Source organism: Tursiops truncatus, chromosome 16 (assembly GCF_011762595.2).
Source record: "Tursiops truncatus isolate mTurTru1 chromosome 16, mTurTru1.mat.Y, whole genome shotgun sequence".
Taxonomy (NCBI): domain Eukaryota; kingdom Metazoa; phylum Chordata; class Mammalia; order Artiodactyla; family Delphinidae; genus Tursiops; species Tursiops truncatus.
Window position 1 is genome coordinate 81,438,843 of NC_047049.1, and position 21,063 is coordinate 81,459,905.

At 53.4% G+C, this 21,063-nt stretch overlaps 1 protein-coding gene across 1 annotated transcript in view; it reads left to right on the forward strand.

Moving 5' to 3' along the window:
- PGBD5 (piggyBac transposable element derived 5) overlaps positions 1 to 21,063 on the forward strand; it is an 89,386-nt gene that overhangs the window by 62,717 nt on the left and 5,606 nt on the right. The window contains exons 4-5 of the mRNA XM_033841862.2: positions 13,892 to 14,072; positions 17,526 to 17,723. Of these exons, the coding sequence (XP_033697753.1) occupies positions 13,892 to 14,072; positions 17,526 to 17,723 (379 nt within the window). The remainder of the gene's footprint in view (positions 1 to 13,891; positions 14,073 to 17,525; positions 17,724 to 21,063) is intronic.

Sequence of the window (21,063 nt, forward strand, 5' to 3'; positions counted from 1 at the left end):
AACTGTGTCACCCTGAAAATGAAGGAGTTAATGTGTTTCACTTCTGGGGGTGCAAGAGGGAGGGAGGGATTTCTTCCAGGAGGAAGAAGCCATCAGAGGAGGTGCAGTCACTGCAGACTCACACCCATGTGGAGACGCTGTCCCGCGTGATGAGGTGGCGTTGCCTTGTCTGTCCTCAGTGCTCTCCTCCAGCCCTCCTTCCAGAATCTTGTACGAGAGGCCTTGGTCGCGGTGGGGCTGGTCCCCCACTTGGCGCTTGTAGAGCTTCCCTGCAGGCCTACTCACCACAAGAGCCCTCGGGTCCAAGGTGTCTACCTTGGGGTCTCCCCCTGCACCGAACGCTGAATACCGAATCAGCATGTGACGATGGCAGCCTGCAGTGCTCAGGGCCGAGGAACAATCAAATGAGGCCAGCCACACTGCCCTGGGGAGGAGACTGCTGCCTGTAGGACTGGGGCCACAAGTCTGAGGTAATCTGGCAAACTCATTCGAGGACTTTGAGGGATGAAATTTGTATTGTATCTTGTGGGCCTATCCTGAAGGAGCGTATCTTTTTTTTTTTATTGTGGTGAAATGTACGTAACGTGGAATTTACCTTTAAGTGGCATTAAATACATCACAGTGTTGTGCAGCCGTCATCACGATCCATCTCCAGAACTGTTTCATCAACCCCAACAGCCGGGAGCATCTCTCTTAGCCGCGGGATGATACACGATCACACAGAAAGCGTGAATTCCCCCCGAGCAAAGGCATCCTCCGCATACACTATGGTTGCTTCCGGAGCTCGGAGGCGGGGTCACCTGGCACTTGGTCTGGTTGAATGTTCAACTCTGGTCCCACTCCCCCTGGTCAGGCTGCTCTCCCTGCTGTGCCTTTGGGACTCCTAGTTACGGGCAGGTGAGTGGCCGGGACAGGGTATGTGCTCGGCCTTTGGTCCCAGCGCGGGCCGTCTGCGTTCCGTGCAGGAGAGGTGCTTGCAGTCACGTGTAGTGTTCTCGGGCAGTCTGTTGTCAGGTGGCTCTGGTGTGGGGGGGGAGGGGGAGGGGGCGGTTGCGGGGTGCCCGTGAATGCCTGCTCTGCTTCACCTCTTTTCTGACCCGGCCTTTCTGGCTTTACCCTCTGACGTTAGCAGGGCTCGGAGGGCGTGATGGGTAGTTTCGTGCCAATTTGGCTGGGCCACAGCACCCAGATATTTGGTCGAACACTATTCTGGATGTCCCGGGGGAGGTATTTTTAGACGACGTTAACATTTAGATCAGTGGACTTTGAGTAAAGCAGAGTGCCCTCCCTCGTGTGGGTGGGCCTCATCCAATCAGTTGAAGGCCTAAGTAGAAAAAGCCTGACCTCACTGAAAGGAGAGGCAGTTCTGCCAGCAGACGGCCTTGGATACGAACTGCAGCTCTGCCCTGGGTCTCCAGCCTGCCAGGCTGTCGTGCAGATTTTGGACTTAACGAACCTCCGTAATCACACAATCAGTTTCTTGAAATAAATACCTCTATCTCTTGCTAGATGGATAGATGGATAGACCTCTCTCTGTATCTCTGTCTCCATCCCGTTGGTTCCACTGCAGAGGGATTTCCGCTACCACCTAACTCACACAGCCTGTTTGTGTCTGAGGCTCCCTGGCTTCCTAGAGGGCAGGGACCACGGCTTCTTCAGCCTTCCCTCTCTAGAGCCTAAGGGGCTTGCCAGCTTTTTTTTTTTTCTTCTGAAGTCAGAGACATCCCTATAATCAAGGAGTTTACAAAATAGATGGGAAAACAAGACGTCTACAAAGGAAAACCTAAGTGCAGGTTGTTTTCCAACCACACTTTATGGGATTAGCGTTGTGCTCAGCACTGAAGACCCAGAAGTGAATGGAGCCCTAATGGCCTTCCTCATAGGAGAGATGGAAGTATGAAAAATATTCATGAGTAATAGATACAATGGAATACTACTCAGCCATAAAAAAGAGTGAAATAATGCCAGCTGCAGCAACAGGGATGGGCCTAGAGATGATCATGCTAAGTGAAGTAAGACAGACAGAGAAAGACAGATACCCTATGATATCACTTATATGTGGAGTCTAAAGTGGGACACAACTGACGTCATCTATGAAACAGAAACAGCCTCACAGACACGGGGAACAGACTTGTGGTTGCCAAGGGGGAGGGAGGGTGGGGGAGGAAAGGACTGGGAGTTTGGGGTCAGCAGGTACACACTATTACATATAGAATGGGTAAACAACAGGGTCCTACTGTACAGCACAGGGAACCGTATTCAGTATCCTGTGATAAACCATCGTGGAAAAGAGTATGAACAAGAATGTCTATATGTGTGTAACTGAGTCGCTGTGCTGTACAGCAGAAATGAACACAGCACTGTAAGTCAACTACACTTCAATAAAAAAGCAAGTTAAAAAATATCCCTGAGTACAGTGTGACCTGCGTGTGAGGGGTGTGTGGAATGTTGTGAGGCTGTAGGGTGGCGCCTGTGGGGCTAAGAAAGGCTCCCGGGTGCCCCAGAGGGGAAGGTGGACCGTGCAGGCAGGGATTGAGGTTGACAGGTGAGAGCCAGTGTCACTCGCCACAGGCCAGCCCTGAGCATGGCCACTGAGAGGATGCAACCTTGACAGGCGTCTTGCTGTCCTTACTTTACACCTGGGAAAACCGAAGAGATGGAGTCATTTACCCCAGATCTCCAGGCGATGATAGATGGAGGCAGGGATGTGAGCCACAGGGCTGGCCGGCCCCCTACTCCGTGGTCTCCGCTCCCAGGACCCCTTCAGGGAGGGAGAGGAGACACCCGGTGACCCGGCTCGGGGCCAGTGCGTGCCCATGCAGTATCTTCTTTCAAACACGGGCGGGCGTCTTTGACACCCATCGGAGCGTTTCTGTGACTCGCCTTTGAAGTGTCCATTTCAGGAGAATCAGGTGATCGGCGGCGTTTCTGTCCACAGTGGAGAATCCTCGAGGCTGACGGAGGCGCCCACGGCCTGGAGTACTTGTCGCGGGTCCCCTGGAGGATCTTTAGGCTTTGTGACCCCAGGTTTTGACGGCAGTGGAACGAGCAGGTGGGGGAATCACTGGTGACGTGAGGCTCTGACCATCCCGAGACGCGCTTGCTCCTCGGGTACAAAGCTCTGTGCTCTGAGACCGCGGCTGATGCCTTCTTTTTGCAAACCCACCGCCGTTTCCAGATCAGAGGCACGTGGTACACTGGAGAGAATGTTCTCGGTGAGTCACAGGCCTGCCGAGAGCTGCCCGACCCCAGCAGGCCCTCCGGCCCGTGCCGCCTGTGAGCTGAGGTCCCCGCCTGTGCCCTCGTCCATGGCTCCCAGTGAGCTGAGGGGTGCAAGGAGGGGTTTGCACAGAAGAGGGCATGTCCAGTTTCAGGGGAAGCCGTGTCACCGGGCGTCCGTGGGCTCTTAGTCTGCGACACTGAGGTCACTCACCTTGGAAGCCTGTGACCCTTCCATGGGCACAGGAGGAAACTGTCTCTGTAGAGACTGTTCTGTCTCTACCATGTCAGAAAGATTGAGAATAAAGTGGGGAAAAGGAGCACAGTTTAGTTAATGCTGTGTTGACCTACGGTGGTTATGTGCAGCCCTGAGACTCTTTGGGGAAGAAAGAAAAGAGTCTACTAATGAAAAAAAAAGCTGGTATCGTCAAAAGCGCCGAATTCTCCCATTTGAATGTGTTGAAATAGGCTGCCTGCCTCTGCAGTGTGAGACCCAGGGTCCCCGTGCCGGAGGTGGCGGCTGGGAGAGCACTGGGCAGAGTGGGGCACAGACCAGAGGCCTGGGAGGCCCGTGCGGGAGCTTTAGTTAAGGGCCGGTGCTCTGCCTGCAGAGGACAACTGGACAGTCTCTAGAGGGTTGAGTGCTGGGTGCCGAGCGGGGGCAGAGCCGTTCTAAATGGCGAGCGTGGTCCTACCGCTCAGTGAGTGCACCTACACCAGAGACACTGGGCTTCAGAAGCCGGAAGCCAAATGGAGCCCCCAGGCCAGGGGACCCTGCCGCCTGACCCCGTGCACATCACCGGCGGTGTCCGGGAGACCCTGGGAGCATCTGTGAGGGGCCGCACAGTTGGTGTGGCTGGACCAGCTGCTCTGGGAGCCTTTTCCTCCCTTCAGTCTAATCAGTAGATTATGAGCTGCTTCTGCAGTTCAGAAAATGACAGTTTGCATCCGTGGAGCGCTTGCGGCGGGCCAGGCTCCACAACTAAGCACTCTATGTGCAGTGCTCATTTTCTGTTCACAGCCGTCTTGGGAGGTAGGGGTGCTCCTGCCTCTGTTTCACGGTAAGGAAGCCAAAGCCCAGAGGGATTCGCTACCTCGTCCGAAGTCTCAGCCTAAAGGGACCGACCTGGGATTAAACCCAGCCTTCCCAACCCCGGAGCCCACCCTCTGGACCACTAGGGTATGGTCTGTCCCCAGGGAGATAACTTTTCTCCCTTGAGACAAAAACCAAGTCTCTGTTTCTTACCCAACTTGATTGTTGTGTGATTGATGTTCTAGCCTCAAATTGTCACTGATCTCCCTTATTTTGAGACGTGCTTTTTATATTGAAAGAACTTGAGGATTTTGCACTGAAGGTTTTTTTTTTTTTCTTATTTGACTTTTAATTTTTTTGTGTACCAGTGAATTGCTCCTGACCTAAAACTAACCGGATTAGCTTGAAAAATGAGGCTCAGAATGGAATTAATTAACAAGAGTGAATTTTGCTTGTGGAATCAAAACCTGGGCAGCGCATATACCCATCTGTTTAATTGTGCAGTGGCCGGGATGCTGGCTTCAATCCTGTCCAGGTTGAATGTGGCTGTGTCCCAGGATGGAACTGGCCGGGGCACAGGACATCTGTCACAGACCTGAGTGTCCTTGAGCAAGTGGCTGAGCGCTAATCCCTTCCTCATGCTGTGGAACGGTTTAGTTTGCCCAGCCCTTCTTACCGTATAGGGAAGGAGAGACAGTAAAGGATGTAGGTGCCGTGTAGGTGCCTCAGGCACTAACTGGATCAGATGAAACCCTGGCCCTCTCCCCAAGGAGCTACACTCACGTGAGGGGTGCAGAGCCACCTTCTCCTCCAATCCGTTGTTGTTTTTTATTGAAGTATAGTTGGTTGATTTACAATGTTGTTTTTTATTGAAGTATAGTTGGTTGATTTACAATGTTGTGTTAGCACAGCAAAGTGATTCCTTTATATATCTCTTCTTTTTCATATTCTTTTCTGTTATGGTTTATTACAATATATTGAATGTAGCTCCCTGTGCCATACAGTCGGTCCCTGTTGTTTATCTATTTTATATATAGTAGTGTGTATAATTTATCCCTAATTTATCCCTCCCCCTCTTTCCCCTTTGGTAACCATAAGTTTGTTTTCTATGTCTGTGAGTCTCTTTCTATTTTGTAAATAAGTTCATTTGTATCATTTTTTTAGATTCCATATATAAGCAACATCATATGATATTTGTCTTTCTCTGTCTGACTTACTTCACTTAGTATGATAATCTCTAGGTCCATCCATGTTGCTGCAAATGGCATTATTTCATTCTTCTTTATGGCTGAGTAGTATTTCTTTTTTTTCTTTTTTAAGAAAGCATTCTTTTTTTAAAAATTTATTTATTTATTTTTGGCTGCATTGGGTGTTCGTTACTGCGTGCGGGCTTTCTCCAGTTGTGGCGACCGGGGGCTGCTCTTTGTTGTGGTGCGTGGGCTTCTCATTGCTGTGGCTTCTCTTGTTGCAGAGCGTGGGCTCTAGGCGTGCAGGCTTCAGTAGTTGTGGCTCGTGGTCTCAGTAGTTGTGGCTCGTGGGCTCTAGAGCACAGGCTCAGTAGTTGTGGTGCACAGGCTTAGTTGTTGCGCGGCATGTGGGATCTTCCTGGACCAGGGCTCGAACCCGTGTCCCCTTCATTGGCAGGCGGATTCTTAACCACTGCACCACCAGGGAAGTCCCTGAGTAGTATTCCATTGTATATAGGTACAACCTCTTCTTTATCCATTCATCTGTCGATGGACATTTAGGTTGCTTCCATGTCTTGGCTGTTGTAAATAGAGCTGCTCTGAACATTGGGGTGCATGTATGTTTTCGAATTAGAGTTTCCTCCGCAATCCGTCATTTTGAAAGATGGACTCACCGATTATTTGAGCTTTGGGATAAAACAAAGCAAGGTTCTTGTAAGGGCCTGTAGTACTGAAGGTGCTGGAGAAGACGGGGTAGAGAATGGTCTCAGTGCACAAGCCCTTCCTGGCCGTGGTCGTGGCGAGAGGTGACCTGAGAAAACACTGGTAGTAAAAACCATCCACAAGGTGATGGCATGGAGACTTTGCTGGAAAACCAGGCTGGTGAGCCAAGGATGGCGTAAGGCAGCACGTCCAGTGGAACTTCCCGTGAGGATGGAACGTCCTGTACCCGTGGGCTCCACCACGGCAGCCACTAGCCACATGTGCCTGCTGCGTACCTGACCAGTGTGACTGAGGAACTGAGTTTTTCATTGTACTTAATTTCAGCGAATTTAAATTAAAACAGCCCCATGTATCTAGAGACTACAGCACAGATATGAAGCTTTGCCATAAAAAAAAAAAATCACTTCCGTGCACACGACTCACACGTAAAGACAGTGGCCTTGTGAGGTACAGAGAGTAGTACTATCCTTACAAATGAGGAAATCAAGGCTCAGAGCAATTAAGTAACTGGCCCCAAATCACATAAGCCGCTAAATGGCAGAGGCTTTGCCCATCGAATCCAGGGCTTCTGCCCTCATCGTCTCCTGGTGGCAGACTCCGTTCCTCGTGAGAGGAGTGAGCATCCTTTAAACCTGATGGCTCTCACGCGTGGCCGTCCCCCCGCATGGGTGACAGCCCCACCCATCTCCACGTGCTTGTTCCGCGTGGTTTCCATGAGTGCGGCCCCTGCACTCCTGTGCTGTTGCCCCACTGCTGGGATTACAGCCTACACCTGCTCTGTGCACCGTAGTCCCCGACGAATGACTTCCCCGTCCCCAGGTATGCCCTCCACCAGCCATGGAAAAGCCCGATTCTCGTCTGTTCTGCGAGAGAAGTAGGGCCAGTGGTCAAGACCAGCAAAGCCCAGGGACAGCTTAGTGGAGGCGTCAGCTGGTGCATCTTCATGACCCTTGAGTCCATCCGTGACGGCAGCTGTCACCAGTGTTCTTTTGGGGGAGGCGGTGATGAACTAGGTCCCACCTCGCGAGGTCTTGGGGCATTTCAGAAGTAGGGCTAAGATAGACAGTCACGTGGTGCAGGCATCTCCCAAGGCATTACCGCTGTACTCCATGTTTCCTAAGATTCTTTCTGTTACGATGTCAATAAAAAATACACATTAGTAAAAACATCCTGGGGCAAAATGTAATACCGTATGACATCATATATCAATAAATTTTCTTCCTTCTCTTTCTAAATCTGTATATGAAAAAGTTAATAAATCCTAGGAGGAAGAAGAACTTTTTTGCAGGAAAAGTGAAAAGCTTGGCAACTGAAAGATGCATTTTTCTGCCCTAACGACACTTGTCAAACGAGCTTGTAGCTCAGAGGGGAACGGTCTCAACTGCACATTCCGTTTTACGCCGTGATGGGAGTCCCCCCGTGCCCCTCCCTGCTGGAGGAGGGGCTGTTGTACAGTGACGGTGCTCTCTGCGTGCGTGGACGGAGAGAGAGAACGTTTGAAAAGCCAACGAGGCAGCAATTACACACTTAGGTGTGTGGCGTTTCCTTGGCCGCCAGCGCGGTGTATGGGTGTGTGGGGGTGCTCAGTGGGGCTGCCTCTGTCGGGGTGTGATGGGATTGTCTAAGGAGGGCTTTCAAATCTGCACACGATCGGCCGCCTGTCTTCAGCAGTTGGAGCAATGGCGTGTAGTTGGGGTAAGATTCCATGGGAGCTTATGACTGTTTTCATAGAGTCATAGATTCATTCATCCAACTCAGGGTTACAGGTTCACATCTTAGACCAGCTAAAGTTATTCAGTCAAAGCAAACCCAGACCAGTGGGAGCTGGACCAGGCTGACCCAGCGGCGCTGGTCAGGCAGGTTGAGTCCTTGTGTAGCCTTTTGACTGCCCAGTTTAACACTTCATTGGAAACCGTGCCCCTCAGCTGGGACTTTTGAGGTTACTATTTTTGTAGATCACATATATATATTTTTAAAGACTTTTTGACATGGACCATTTTTAAAGTCTTTATTGAATTTGTTACAATACTGCTTCTGTTTTATGTTTTGGTATTTTTGGCCCCGAGGTATGTGGGATCTTAGCTCCCCGACCAGGGATCGAACTCGCACCCCCTGCATTGGAAGGCGAAGGCTTAACCACAGGACCGCCAGGGAAGTCCCTATTTAAATCCTATTTTATATTCACTTTATTATTATTATTATTTGCGGTACGCAGGCCTCTCACTGCTGTGGCCTCTCCCGTTGTGGAGCACAGGCTCCGGACGCGCAGGCTCAGCGGCCATGGCTCACGGGCCCAGCCGCTCTGCGGCATGTGGGATCTTCCCGGACCGGAGCACGAACCTGTGTCCCCTGCATCAGCAGGTGGACCCTCAACCACTGCGCCACCAGGGAAGCCCTATATTCACTTTAAACATAAACTCACCTTACCTTCTAGCACGAGTGCCATAATTCAAGACCCTCCTTGGACTCCTATTGGTGCCACTTTTTGGCCTCAGGCTTCTTCCAGATTTCCTAATAGGAACAGGGAGACGTCTGACCCCATACCTCTCCCCTTCTCCTGATGCAGCAGCTGAGTGTCTACTCCTTGGGAAGGGACTGGCTGGAATCTGGGGAAACGCCAGTGTTCAGACTTGCCTGTGTGGGCATACGAAGCTAAGTCATCTGAGATGGTCCTGTAACACCACCACACGTCATGGCTTTTGGAGAAATGTGTTATCCCAGCGAAGAGGCTGTCATCACCTCCAGGTGTGGGCTTAATGCAGTGCATATTAACAAGCGCTAACTGAGGTGGGGCTGTCTCGGGAGTAGATACGAGTTCCACGTGGGCCTATGCTCGGGTAACCCTGATGGGGGGGCTCTTCTATAATTATATTTAGTTTGTCTTTTTTTATTAAATTGGCTTGAGCGTTTAGCATGCAAAACAAAAATCTCAAATTATCTATACTTGCAACATATAAAAATAGCCATTTAAGGGTATAGTCAACGTATCTACATGCACATGCACACGCACGCACGCACACACACGCACGCGCACACACGTGCACATGCACACACACACACACACACGCACGCGCATGCACACACGCACACGCGCACACAAAGATTGTACCAAGGCAGCGTTCCCAGCAGTGATGAACACTCCCAAACCCTCACCCGTGTGGGGTGTTTGGGTAGGGAGGTCTCACTGCTGGTCTCCGTACGTTGTACATGGAATCAGTCTATTTTCAGGGAATAAAGTTGACATCATCCACTTTACTTTTACATCAACAACTTTATGACATCATCAGCACCCTGCTGGGTTTATTACTGAGATGGGGGAGCGTTGCCTTCATCAGCCGTGGTGTTTGGGTCCGTCAGGTGCATAGGCACGCGGCTGTTGAAACGCTGTGCCCCCGTGGGTGGCAGGTGGAATCGAAGACGCCCGCAGATTCCTGCCCCCGTGTAATGGCCCCAGCTCTTCACTCAAACGCTGATCTAGGTGTTGCTGTGGAGGGAATTTGATTTTGCGGGTATAATTATGGTCCTAAACCCGCTGACTTTAAGAAGGAAATGATCCCAGGTGGACCTGACCTAACGAGGGGAGCCTTTAAAAGGAACAGGGCTCTCCTTGGCGAAGGGACGCGCAGCACAGGAGGGACTCAACCCAAGGGAGAGTCTCCACTGCCGACTCTGAGGATGGAGGGGCCCCTGGGGGGAGAGGGCAAGGGCCTCTAGGAGCTGAGAGCCCCCCCGGCTCGGCCAGCAGGGGACGGGGCGCACACAGCCAGCGATGCTGATTGATTGCAGCCCCGAAGTTCCCTGAGCAGAACCTTGACGGTGCCCTGCAGAGCCGGAGTGCCAGCGGGTGCTGTATAAGCCACTTGGCTGTGGTGACTCGTGACCCAGCAGAAAAGAGGCGGCAAGTGCACAGCGTGTCTACCTTTGAGTGTGGATATCTGTCCAGAAATACTGAACAAGCTGCGTGAGGAGAGGACAGTTGTGTGTGTGAAGGTCGAAATCGTCCTTTAGACCGGATTTTAAATAACGTGTAGTTAGAAACAGAATTTCTGTTTCAGTTCTGCGTCGAGCCCCGTGGCCTTGGAGGAGTCACCAGCGTCCTCGGGTGTCCCCCCCGGTCACTGCTTTCCAGCCGGGCTGTTGGGCCTTCCTGAGCCCTCCCTCCTCTTCCGGGTGCCCTCCCCCCCATCCCCCCGACGCCTCCCTGTGAGCCCCTCCTCCGCGGCCCGCCCCCCAATGCTGGCGGCCCAGGGGCCCGGCTCAGCCCCTGGCACCCACAGGCGCCGACTCTTCCCCTGTATCTGCCCGCCCGACCGTCTCCTCTTTCCACCTTCCTCTGTGCGTGGCTGCTGCCCGGACGGCCCTCAGCACCACCACGCCGGGGCCTGCGCATCCTGCCCGCACCACCTGCCGCCCGGGCCACCGCTTCACGGCCTTCGTGTGTTCCTCCCTCGCCCGCCCCCCCGGGGCCGACGGCTCCACAGCACGACGGGATCAGTGCCGAGGCCCACAGCACTTCAGGGGCCTGCGACGGTGTTTCTGTTTCTCTTAAAATCAGAAGGGACAAAATAACGAACTTGTAAGTTGCAGGAAGTGCTTCGACGTGTAATACTTCTCTGTATGCCAATGCACTTGTAAAATATAATTTCAAATACTTTCTCATGGAGGAAGAGGCCCGTGGAAGCAAAAGGGCCCACGAAAGTCACAACGCAGTCCTGACGCCACACTGTTTTGCGGAGTGACGACGTTTGCCCTGAAGGGGGCACGCGTCACCTTGCCCGTGGCCTGGCAAGTAGGGGAGGTACTTTGAGACACGACCTCAGGGGATGTCTCGCAGCTCTGGGTCCTGGGGAGGGCTGCACATCACTGCTAAGTGGGAGCTGGCGCCTCGGCCCTCTTCTGCCCTGATGGGTGAGTCTGAGACGGGACGGTCCTCCCTTGCCTTCAGTTCCTGGCTCACATACCCTGGTGCATGTCTTGTGATGAGCAGAAGCGGCCAGTGTCTCGGGGCCGTGTGAGGGATCCACTGTCCCCTGACCGGGCGCCCCGGTTCCCTTCCAAGCATTGTCCCAACAGGGACTGTGGCAGGTCCTCACCGCCCCTGCGTGCTACCCCTTCCCCACCCGCCGACCCCGAGGACATCCACGCTTCCAAAGAGGGCGGGGGCGGGACGGGGGAGGACACCAGTCTGTGCAGCTGAGTCGGGTCTGGAAATCCAGGTGGGGTGATGTTTTGAAAGCATCTCATATCCGGGAGCCTGGATAACCCACCTTCCAAAACACTGGCTTTATTGCTGGAAATGAGTTTATAAGGCCCTGGCTCACGCAGTGCCTCAGCTGGGAAGGCGGTTGGTGAGAAAGACGTGATTCTCTCCAGGGTATTATTAGATCCGGGAGAGCAGCGGTGTTCTCTGAATTCAGACTCCGACACCCTTTGCTGTTAGGACTGACGCAGGGCAAGGTTACGCTTCAGGTGTCGCCCGCCCTGCGATGGCCACGTTTAGCCTTGCTGGCTCCAGGGTCTTATGTGCCGCTTTGTTGGGGCATCTGAACTTGGCATCCGTGTGGTTCTGAACCGTCCTCCGACACTGGCATACAGCCCCTGTATGCCCGAGCGGCCACCAGCTTGTCCTGGAGCCTCTCTGAGGCCACCCATTCAGTGTTTGGACAGCTCTGGGTGTTAGTAAGGGCTCTGATGCTTGCAGATCTGTTTTCTGTTTGTATACATTCATCTTGGTTTTGCCTTAGAAAGCTCTTCATCATTCCATGACACAGCTCTCTAGCCAAAGCAAAGTTCTTGGAGTCCTCTGTGCTCCTCTGTGGTTCTTTGTCATGGCAGCCCTAGCAAACTAACATGCCGACCACCACCCTTCTCTTTACGCCTGACCAGGGAAGGATGAGATGCTCACCACCCTGGTTTTTAATGTGGGTCATGATCACTTAGGCCAGTCATGGTATCTGAGGCCTGCAGTTGGCCATCTCCAAGGGTTTAGTGTTTGTTTTCCAAAAATATTCTTGCTAAGTCACGTTTTTTGCATCCTGTACTAGATGCAGTTAAGTTTTTGAACTTGGTTGTAGGAATTGCATTTCATCCTATGACATATTGCCTGCCTCGGGCCGGGTATGCCATGGTCTGCCCGTCTCTCAGGGGACTTTGGAAGCCACATGGGGTGTCATCAGGGTTGGCCTGAGAGTTTCCAGCAGCACACCTTCTATTCCCTGGTGAGAATCCTGGTGTGTGTAGCCAGATGATTGCTTTTCGAGGGACACACGGGACAAAACTAACTGTCCCCAGGTAGGTTTGGGGACACAGTGCCCAGTGTGGCAGTGCCAGCAGTTCAGGATACCTGGGAGGGGCCGTGAGTCAGAGCTGGCCTTGGTGCAGAACCCATGGTGGGAGCCGCAGGACTGGGCTTTGCTGAAGGAGAGCAGGCGGGTTCTGAGGAAATGTCCTTGCTCGGTCGCAACCTCACGTGACACGTGGCCAAGACGATTGGCTTCTCTGTGTCTGTGTTTTACTCTCTATCAGAGAGGTTCCTCCTGGGAATGAGGTGGTGAAGGCGTAAAGACCCCAATATGAACTGCTGGGGTCCTGCTGCGTGATCCCGCTGTTGCCTGCTGGGCTGCGGGCAAGTCGGTCCTCCCTGGGGACGTCTCAGCTGAGTATTTGGGACAGAATTAGCCTTCGAGGATGAGCTGCTTTTAGAGAAGGACCTACACCGCCTGCTGTTCGTCTGCCTCAGGAACCCGAGACACTGTATTTTGCGAATGATTGTCCGCAGTCGTTTGCCCGAGGGCGGTACCGTGGTCTTGCCGGTCCTCCCTGTGCCCGCCCTCGGCTGTGCTCAGTCTGCACGGACGGGCCTGCACTCAGCAATTCTGTGCCTCGGAGGACAGTCAGGGTCCCTGATCAGTGTGACGGGCACACTGTCTGTGAACCGCTGCCAGCAAAGGCACCCAGAACATTCCATGAGAAGAGCTGTTCTCCCTGAAGGAGGTCAGTGGTTAATACCCATATGATAATTCTGCGTGGCTCAGTCAGCCGTAGGGAGGACCACACGCTTCTTGACTCCGTTCCCACTTCCTGCACCCACCTCTTAGATGATGTTCCTCGAGGATGTTCACGGACAGAATTTAAAATTATTGTGTACTAGTTGCAGCATATCCTTGCTGGTCCTGGGACATCAGGTGAGTTTTAAATCCCTGATCCTGTCCCCTCCTCTGCAGTACGAAGTCAATATTACCCCTTCTGCCCACACGGTGATTACTGTAAAGAGTAAGGGGGTAATTGTGGATGTGCTCTGTGAATTAAAAAGCTGTATTCAAACAGAATGTGCACGGATATGTTTATCTCTTACAGGTGAAGTAGCCTTTACTTCTGTTTACTGTGAACTGACTCCTGTGCTTCAGAATGGGGGGATGTGTTTGCTTTTGATCCCAGCTGCCAGATTCATTACTTGTAACAGTTTGACCTTTCCCTTCTTTACCTTGACATTTCTAAATTGCAGAGTCTGGGGCTGAGGCACCAGCTGATGGGCAGCCTTGGGAGTGACTGGTGGCCTCTGTGGGCCACGGAGATGCTGGGATCAGTGGGGACTGTGGAACCGGAAGCCTGGGGAGGAGTGGCTTTCCCACACACCCGGCCTGGAGACGGAAGCCTGTGCTTCCAGAATGGTTGGACCCCTGCCCGACCTTTCTGTGAGCTCACTGACCCTTGTGTGTTTCTGATGCAGATTTACGTCCACCTGAAGGAAGGCGGGGGCCCTGATGGGCTGGACGCGCTGAAGAACAAGCCACAGCTGCACAGCATGGTGGCCAGGAGCCTGTGCCGGACCGCGGCTGGGAAGAACTACATCATCTTCACGGGGCCCAGCATCACCAGCCTGACCCTGTTTGAGGAGTTTGAAAAGCAAGGTTTGGCAAGTGGGGAGCGAGTCTGAGCGCAGTCCCCCACCCCCAAGAAGTGGTGGGCAAGGCTGGGGACGCAGGCGTGTGGCGGGCAGCACAGAGCACAGGATGCCGGGCGGGGGGGCCCGCCCCCGGGGGGACAGGTCATGCCAACCTGCCGGCTGCCTGCACCCTGCTGGGCACTGGAGGTCTGGAGGGAGACCAGACTCGTGGTCTGGGGGACAGGTCAGTTCAGGTCTTCCGGGCACATCTCTTTGTGTCCTTTGTGGTAAGGCCATGGCTATCCAAGGAGTCCTCCTAGGGTTTTAGTCCATTCGGGCTGCTATAACAAAGTACCACAGAGTGGGTGGTTTATAGACCACCCTATAAATCCTTTTTATAGTTCCTATAAATAGGAATTCACTGCTCACAGTTCTGGAGGCTGGATGTCCAAGATCGGGGTGCCAGTGTGGTCAGGTGAGGGCCCTCTTCCAGGTTGCAGACTTCTCCCTGTGTCTTCACATGGTGGAAGGGACTAGGGAGCTCTGTAGGGCCTCTTTTATGAGGGCACTAATCCCATTCATGAGGGCTCCACCCTCATGACCTAAGCACCTCCCAAAGACCCACCTCCAAATACCATCACTTCAGGCATTAGGTTTTCGGCATAGGAATTTGGGGTGCAGCGGACACAAACGTTAAATCCGCAGCACCAAGGCACAGCTCCTACTAAGACTCTTAGGAGGTCTGAACTCCCCACCCCAGTCTGTAACGTGGCCCCTTCCAGCTGGGCAGAGAATTGTGTGCATTAATACAGGCAGCAGTACAACGGGCCTCAGAAAGGTGTTAGTTCCCCTCAGTGCTAAGATGCCCGGTTCGTTTGTTGCAAAGACTGGGCAAGCCTTCCAGGGCTCTGGCAGAAATGGGGCTATAGAGACAGACCTGGGCCGAGTCAGGAAGCCCCATGGCAGGTTGTATCTGCCTTCACTTCATCCTACATCTGGGATTTATATCCAGTCCACTCGGGAGAAACACAGAAAGCCCCCACTCAGCTACTCCAAACGCTGGAATTGCAGACCTGTTGCTTAGCAACAGATCTGATGTCTGCCCTTAAAACCAAACCTCCTCTGGACTTCCCTGCTGGTCCAGTGGTAAGGAATCCGCCTTCCAATGCAGGGGATGTGGGTTCAGTCCCTGGTCGGGGAACTAAGATCCCACCTGCTGCAGGGCAGCTAAACCCATGCACAGCTACTGAGCCCACATACCTCAACTAGAGAGGCTGCATGCTGCAACTAGAGAGAAGCCTGTGTGCCACAACTAAGACCTGACGCAGCCAAAAAAAAGAAAAAAAGAAAAACCCTCTTAAGTAATGGGGAGCCCACAGCTTCCGACCTACGGCCTCAGCCTGGACCCTGTGCTCTTGCCGGCCTGGGCTGCGTCTTACTCATCTGTAAGGCTGGTCCCAACGGGGCTCAGGGCTTAATTGTTGAGAGAATTCCGTGTGGAGAGGTCAGACTATGTGAAGAGGGGCCGTGGAGTCAAGTTGGAGAAAACTGGCGCTGACGCACTTTAACCCAGCACAATGGGTGCCCGTGTCAGAGCGTGGGGTGACCCGCTGGCCCGCTCGTGCGGGTCCCAGGGTGAGTGTCATGTGCATGGCCGCCGGGGTTCCCAGAACTGCCCCCCACAGCATCCGTGTGCCCTGCAGGCCCGCTCCCTGCCCCACACCATGGGTGTCCCTGCCTCCTGGGCCAAGAGCCGCATGACGTAGTCAGGACCCGCTTGCAGCATGTGGGCTGGTGGGGTGCTGAGTGAGGACGCCAGAGGCTTCCCTGAGAGCTGGGCCGCTGGCCTGGGCCCTCCCCACACGGGGAATTAGCGGAGGATGGAGGAGAATCTTCCAGTGGGAAGAAAATAATTAGACATGGAATTTGAAGTTTTCCGAGAGCAGACAGATTTCTTCGCCTGTTTGTTAGAAGCATCTGAGGCTGTGAGCCCTCCCACACGACCTCCTGGGCTTCCCCTGTGATGACTGACACACGGGGAGGTTGTCTCCACGTTGCTCACGGATGGCTGCCCCCCATCCGCAGGGACTCTGACTGCCTTGTCTGGCCTGGTGCCCCCAGGGGCGTCTAACGGGCAGGGCGGCCGGGGTTGAAGACAGGAGCCCCAGCTGAGAGTCCGGCTGTCCCTCCTGGGCGCACGGAGACGGCTCTGTAAACAACAGCCAGGAGGGATGCTCACGCAAGATTGGCTGTTTGCATAAGTAAACTCGTGGGCTGCTGATTCCCTTCCTCCCCTGTTAGGAGAATGCGGCTGCCCTTTGGGTGGGTGGGTTCACCGAGCCCGATGGGCGATTTAAAACGTTATCCCCATTCGTCTAATCCTCTTCCCTGTTTGGAAGACACGTTCTTCTTAAATCTCAAGGCCAGCGGAGTCTGGGTAGTTGGATCTGTAGAGATGGGAGCCGCAGGGAGCCCTCTTTTTTCTGGCAGCAAGACGGGGCCTGCCCCCCTCACCCCCCCGCAGGTGTTATTCTTCACCCACTGCTGCTCCTGGGGCGGCAAGGAAGACAGGAAGTCATCAGCGGTCCTTTCAGCATTGGGGGGGATGCAGTGGAGAGGAGCGCATGGGCCTGGGACATGTGCCCATAGTGTCAGTGAGCCCGGAGGGGCGGACTGCTCGCGGGCCGTCAGTCAAAGTGCCCCTTCACGTCCCCCTCCCCGCGGGTGTGGGGAGGGGCGGGCTTCCCCACGGCTTCCTGGGCTCAGGGAGAGCCGGAGACCACGAGCAGGGAGGGCTGGGAAAGACCTTGAGTCCCGGCGGAATTTAGAGAAGCCTCCTTGTTCCTGCTGGTCTCTGCCTGGAGGGTCTCCTGCCCCGTGGAAGGTGCTGGGCGCGTTGAGGCCCCCCAGGAAGCCCCGCCCCCAGGAAGCCCCGCCCCAGGGAAGCCCCGCCCCCAGGGGCCTGGTGTACAGCACGGGCAGGACCCCGTGTAGCGCGCGTGTCCTGTGAGGACTCCCTGCCTCCTCTGCCTTTCACTTGGCTGCACGGGACCGGGGCTGCCCGGGTGCCCAGCGAGTCTTGGTGAGGGGGCAGGGTGATTAGCTGGGTCAGGCTTAGATGGCAGACAGATCTGTGCTAATGATGTCCCTCTCTGCCCGCCCAGCCGGGAGCCTGCAGTTCTGGTGCATCGCATGTGCTCAGAAGTTTTTAGAAGCAGGTGGGAGGTTGGGTCCTCGGGCTCAGCCCTGTGCTGGCAGGTAGCCAGCCCTCTGGCCGCGAGAGCTGCCGTTGTTACTGCCGACGCCCTGCTTGCGTTAGCTCTTCCCTGCGATCTTAGTACGTCCGGAAGTTGGGGGCGGTGGCACATCTGGGATGAAAGCCCCCGGACTTCACCATCTCTTCTAGGGGGCCCCGGAGGGCCGAGCCCGGGGGGTCGGGGGGAGCCGCCTTGAGGCCATGCGGTCCGTGTCCCCGCAGGGATCTACTGCTGCGGGCTGCTCAGCCCCAGGAAGAGTGACTGTACCGGCCTGCCGCCCTCCATGTTGAACAGCCCGGCCTTGCCGCCCGCCCGGGGCCAGCACAGCATCCGAACGAAGGGGAGCATGTCCCTGATCTGCTGGTACAACAAGGGGCACTTCCGCTTCCTGACCAATGCCTACTCGCCCGTGCAGCAAGGTGGGCACACAGTGGGCGCTGGGGCAGGGGTGTGGGTGAGCTCTGGCGTCGGGTGACCCCTGCCCCTCTTCGGCTCTGGACCGCAGGGTGACGGCTGCTGCCCTTCACGGGACGGCAAGCGCTTCCTGGGCCCGCAGGCTGTCCGCTGCCTGGGACTTGCCAGCCGTCAACAGAAGCCATGAGGCTGGCATTTGCAGGTCCCCCAGGTCGTACGCGGTGTGATTAATAGGCTCCATTTGAACGGTATTTACACGATCATCATCTAGGATTCTGTGAAAAATCTGTTCTGATGGGAGGCGGGGGAATAGTCAACCATTCTTATCTTTGAAATGTCTTCCTTAGAAGTTAATCGCTAGCGTTGGGTTTTTGGGGGGTTCAGCTGGTATCATTGATTTTCCTTGGGATTTAAAATCCATTGCTAACAAGGGGATTCATTTAGCAAGGAGCCTATATTTAAGGTAACCTACAGCTCAAACACGATTAAACAACAGAAAAGGAAATTGCAGTGACAAAGGGACCCTTTACAAAAATATTTATCGTTGCGTAGTGTATTTGAAAAGTCCCTTGTGTTCCTTTACATTAAGCCATCTTTCCTCTTCTCTATTGAAGGAACACTGCCAAGGAGCTCAGGGGTGTGCGATGTGTGTGTGTGTCTGCGTGTGCGTGGTATGTGTGCGTGTATGTGGTATGTGTGCGTGTATGTGGTATGTGGGTGTGTATTTCGTGCCTCTTGTTCATTTATTCCCATCCTTCACCCCCCCCACACACCTAAGTTGTTACTTTTCAGTGGGGATTGCAATCGAGGGACTCAAGCACGTGGGTGTCGTGACCCTACTTACGTGTAGGGGGTGGAGAAAGCGCTCCCCCCTCGAGTGCTGTGTCAAGGGCACTTAGAGGAGAGGTTTGGAATTGACCTTGTCAGCTGAATGCCAGTTTGAATTGGACTTCGGCTCTCTTACGGTTCGGGCCTTGGGGCCAGAGTGTCTCTAGGAACAGGTTTGGGTGTAGGGCATGGGAGCTGCTTCCCACCAAGTTATGTTAAATGATAGTCTCTGAAACGATGTCCCGAAGCAAGGACTTCGCACCTGTCTGAGCTGGGTGAAATGAGGTAGCAGAGAAAAGACCGCACCTGGGGAGGTTAGGGAGAAGCCTGCACTAGGACTGAAGATGACACACCTGAGAACCCTTAAATCAGGCCCCAAGGGAAGGAGGCGGGAGGCTGTTGAGGCTAGATGAGAAAATTGGGAGGGGGGATTTTTAAATACGCCGCAACTGGTATTTGTGTTCAATTCCGTGGTAGTTTTCTAAAGTACGTACTCTATTATACATCATGCAGTCCCCAATCCTACTCGCCCTTGAAAATTCCATGGAGTGTGTCCACAGCCTGGCCACAGACTGACCCCCACCGCCAGGCCCCTGGGCACCCCCAGGGCCTGTGGACACTGGGAGCCCGGCGGGTGAGAGGAGACCCTGGGTGCGGCCCAGGGGGCTCAGAGTGGAGGCCATGTGGCCGGCACGCGCCCCACCGGGAGTCCTTCTCCTGGCCCACATCCTAGGGCCTCGTTTCTTAATGAAGGAGGTAGTATTCCTTTCTGTGTACTTCAAAGGCATAATTTTTAAAAAGCACCTCGTGGGCTTCCCTGGTGGCGCAGTGGTTGGGAATCCGCCTGCCGATGAAGGAGACACGGGTTCGTGCCCCGGTCCAGGAAGATCCCACATGCCATGGAGCAGCTGGACCCGTGAGCCATGGCCACTGAGCCTGCGCGTCCGGAGCCTGTGCTCCGCAACGGGAGAGGCCACAACGGTGAGAGGCCTGCAAAAAATAATAATAATAAAAAGCACCTCGTATTCCATCCTTAGATGTATCATAATTTCTTTATCTTGGCCCCTATGAATGATCCTTTTTTCATAATATGAAGAATGATGTAGTGAAGATCTTCACATGTAAATCTTCAGGTACATCTTTGATCACTTCCTCCAGGTAAATCTAAAAGTTGGACGGCTGGGCCAAAGGGTCTGAACGTTTTTAAGGCTCTCGATGCTGTGTTGCCAAAAGGCTGTACTTACTGCCGTTGCAGTGGGTTATTCCTCCTGCTTTATCAACACTAGTTTTTTTCTTTTCTAAATTTGTCAATATGATGGCTGAAAATGCTGCAGAATTTTAAATATAATTGCAGTGACTGTTGGTGGGATTGAACATCTTTTCCTGTGTTTTCAGCTAATTTTCAATGCTTTCTTCATGTTCTTGTCAATTTTTCATTGGAGGTATGTGTCTTCCGAAATTGAAAGCAGATTTTATGCCTATAGCAGACATTTTTCTTCGTTTGTTTTCCTTTTGCTTTTATTTATGGCCAGTAATTTTAACATCAAAAGCGTTTTTCATTTCCGCATAGGCACAGCTGTTGATCATGTTATTTGCTCTCATGCCTAAAAGCCCCGGCTGTGTCCCAAGGCCAGGCAAGTGCGGTTCACCTGGTTGTTTCATAGGGTGATTTTGCGCTCTTCGCAACCATCCACTTGGAATTTATTTTGGTCACGGCACCAGTCGGGCTGCTACGATGTTTTTTTTTCGTTAAGTGGCAAAGGTCGGTTGACCAAGCAGCCCCACCTGTGTACCTGCACCATTTATCAGATAATTCTTTTATTCCCTACTTACTTTACACGTCACCCAGATGACAAAGTCTCCTGTATTCTAGAGGCTGCATCTCAGCTTTATACCGTCTTCTACCGTGACCGTATTTGCTCTTCTAGAACATGAGCAGAATTTCGAATTTTAGCAAACATGTAACTAGTTATGAACATTTTAGGGATTGATTTATTATTCTTTACTCCAGGTTCTAAGGGGAAATGAGCCCTCTTTCAGAGATGGTGAGCACATGCAGGCTTTCATTCATCCAGGGACATCCCCGTTGAGAACCACATCCTTTTGCGTTTCTTCTAGAATCCATGTTGAGTCTACCGTCTCGTTGCCATCTCCGTCTTTGCCCACTTAGGGTTCAGTTTCCATGAGGCTAATGTGAGTGTGGAATGTCTGCATGGGTCTGTGAGTCAGGTCTTGGCTCATTCATTCAGACTTACAGAAGGACGGAAAGAAGGTCAGCCCAGCCAGAAAAAGCCTGGGGAAGGCAGAAGACAGAACTCACTGGAACATGAAGACAGCGTGGTTCTCTCATAGGCCCACGTGGACCTACAGTGTCACAGAGGTAGACACGTGGAATGAAGCTGTGCGCAGAGGGTCCCCCACACAGCTGGAAATGTACAGGTGCACCCAGGAGAGCACGGCATTCCTGGTTATGATGCCAGGGGACACAGTAAATGTCACATCACCTCTTGTCAGTAC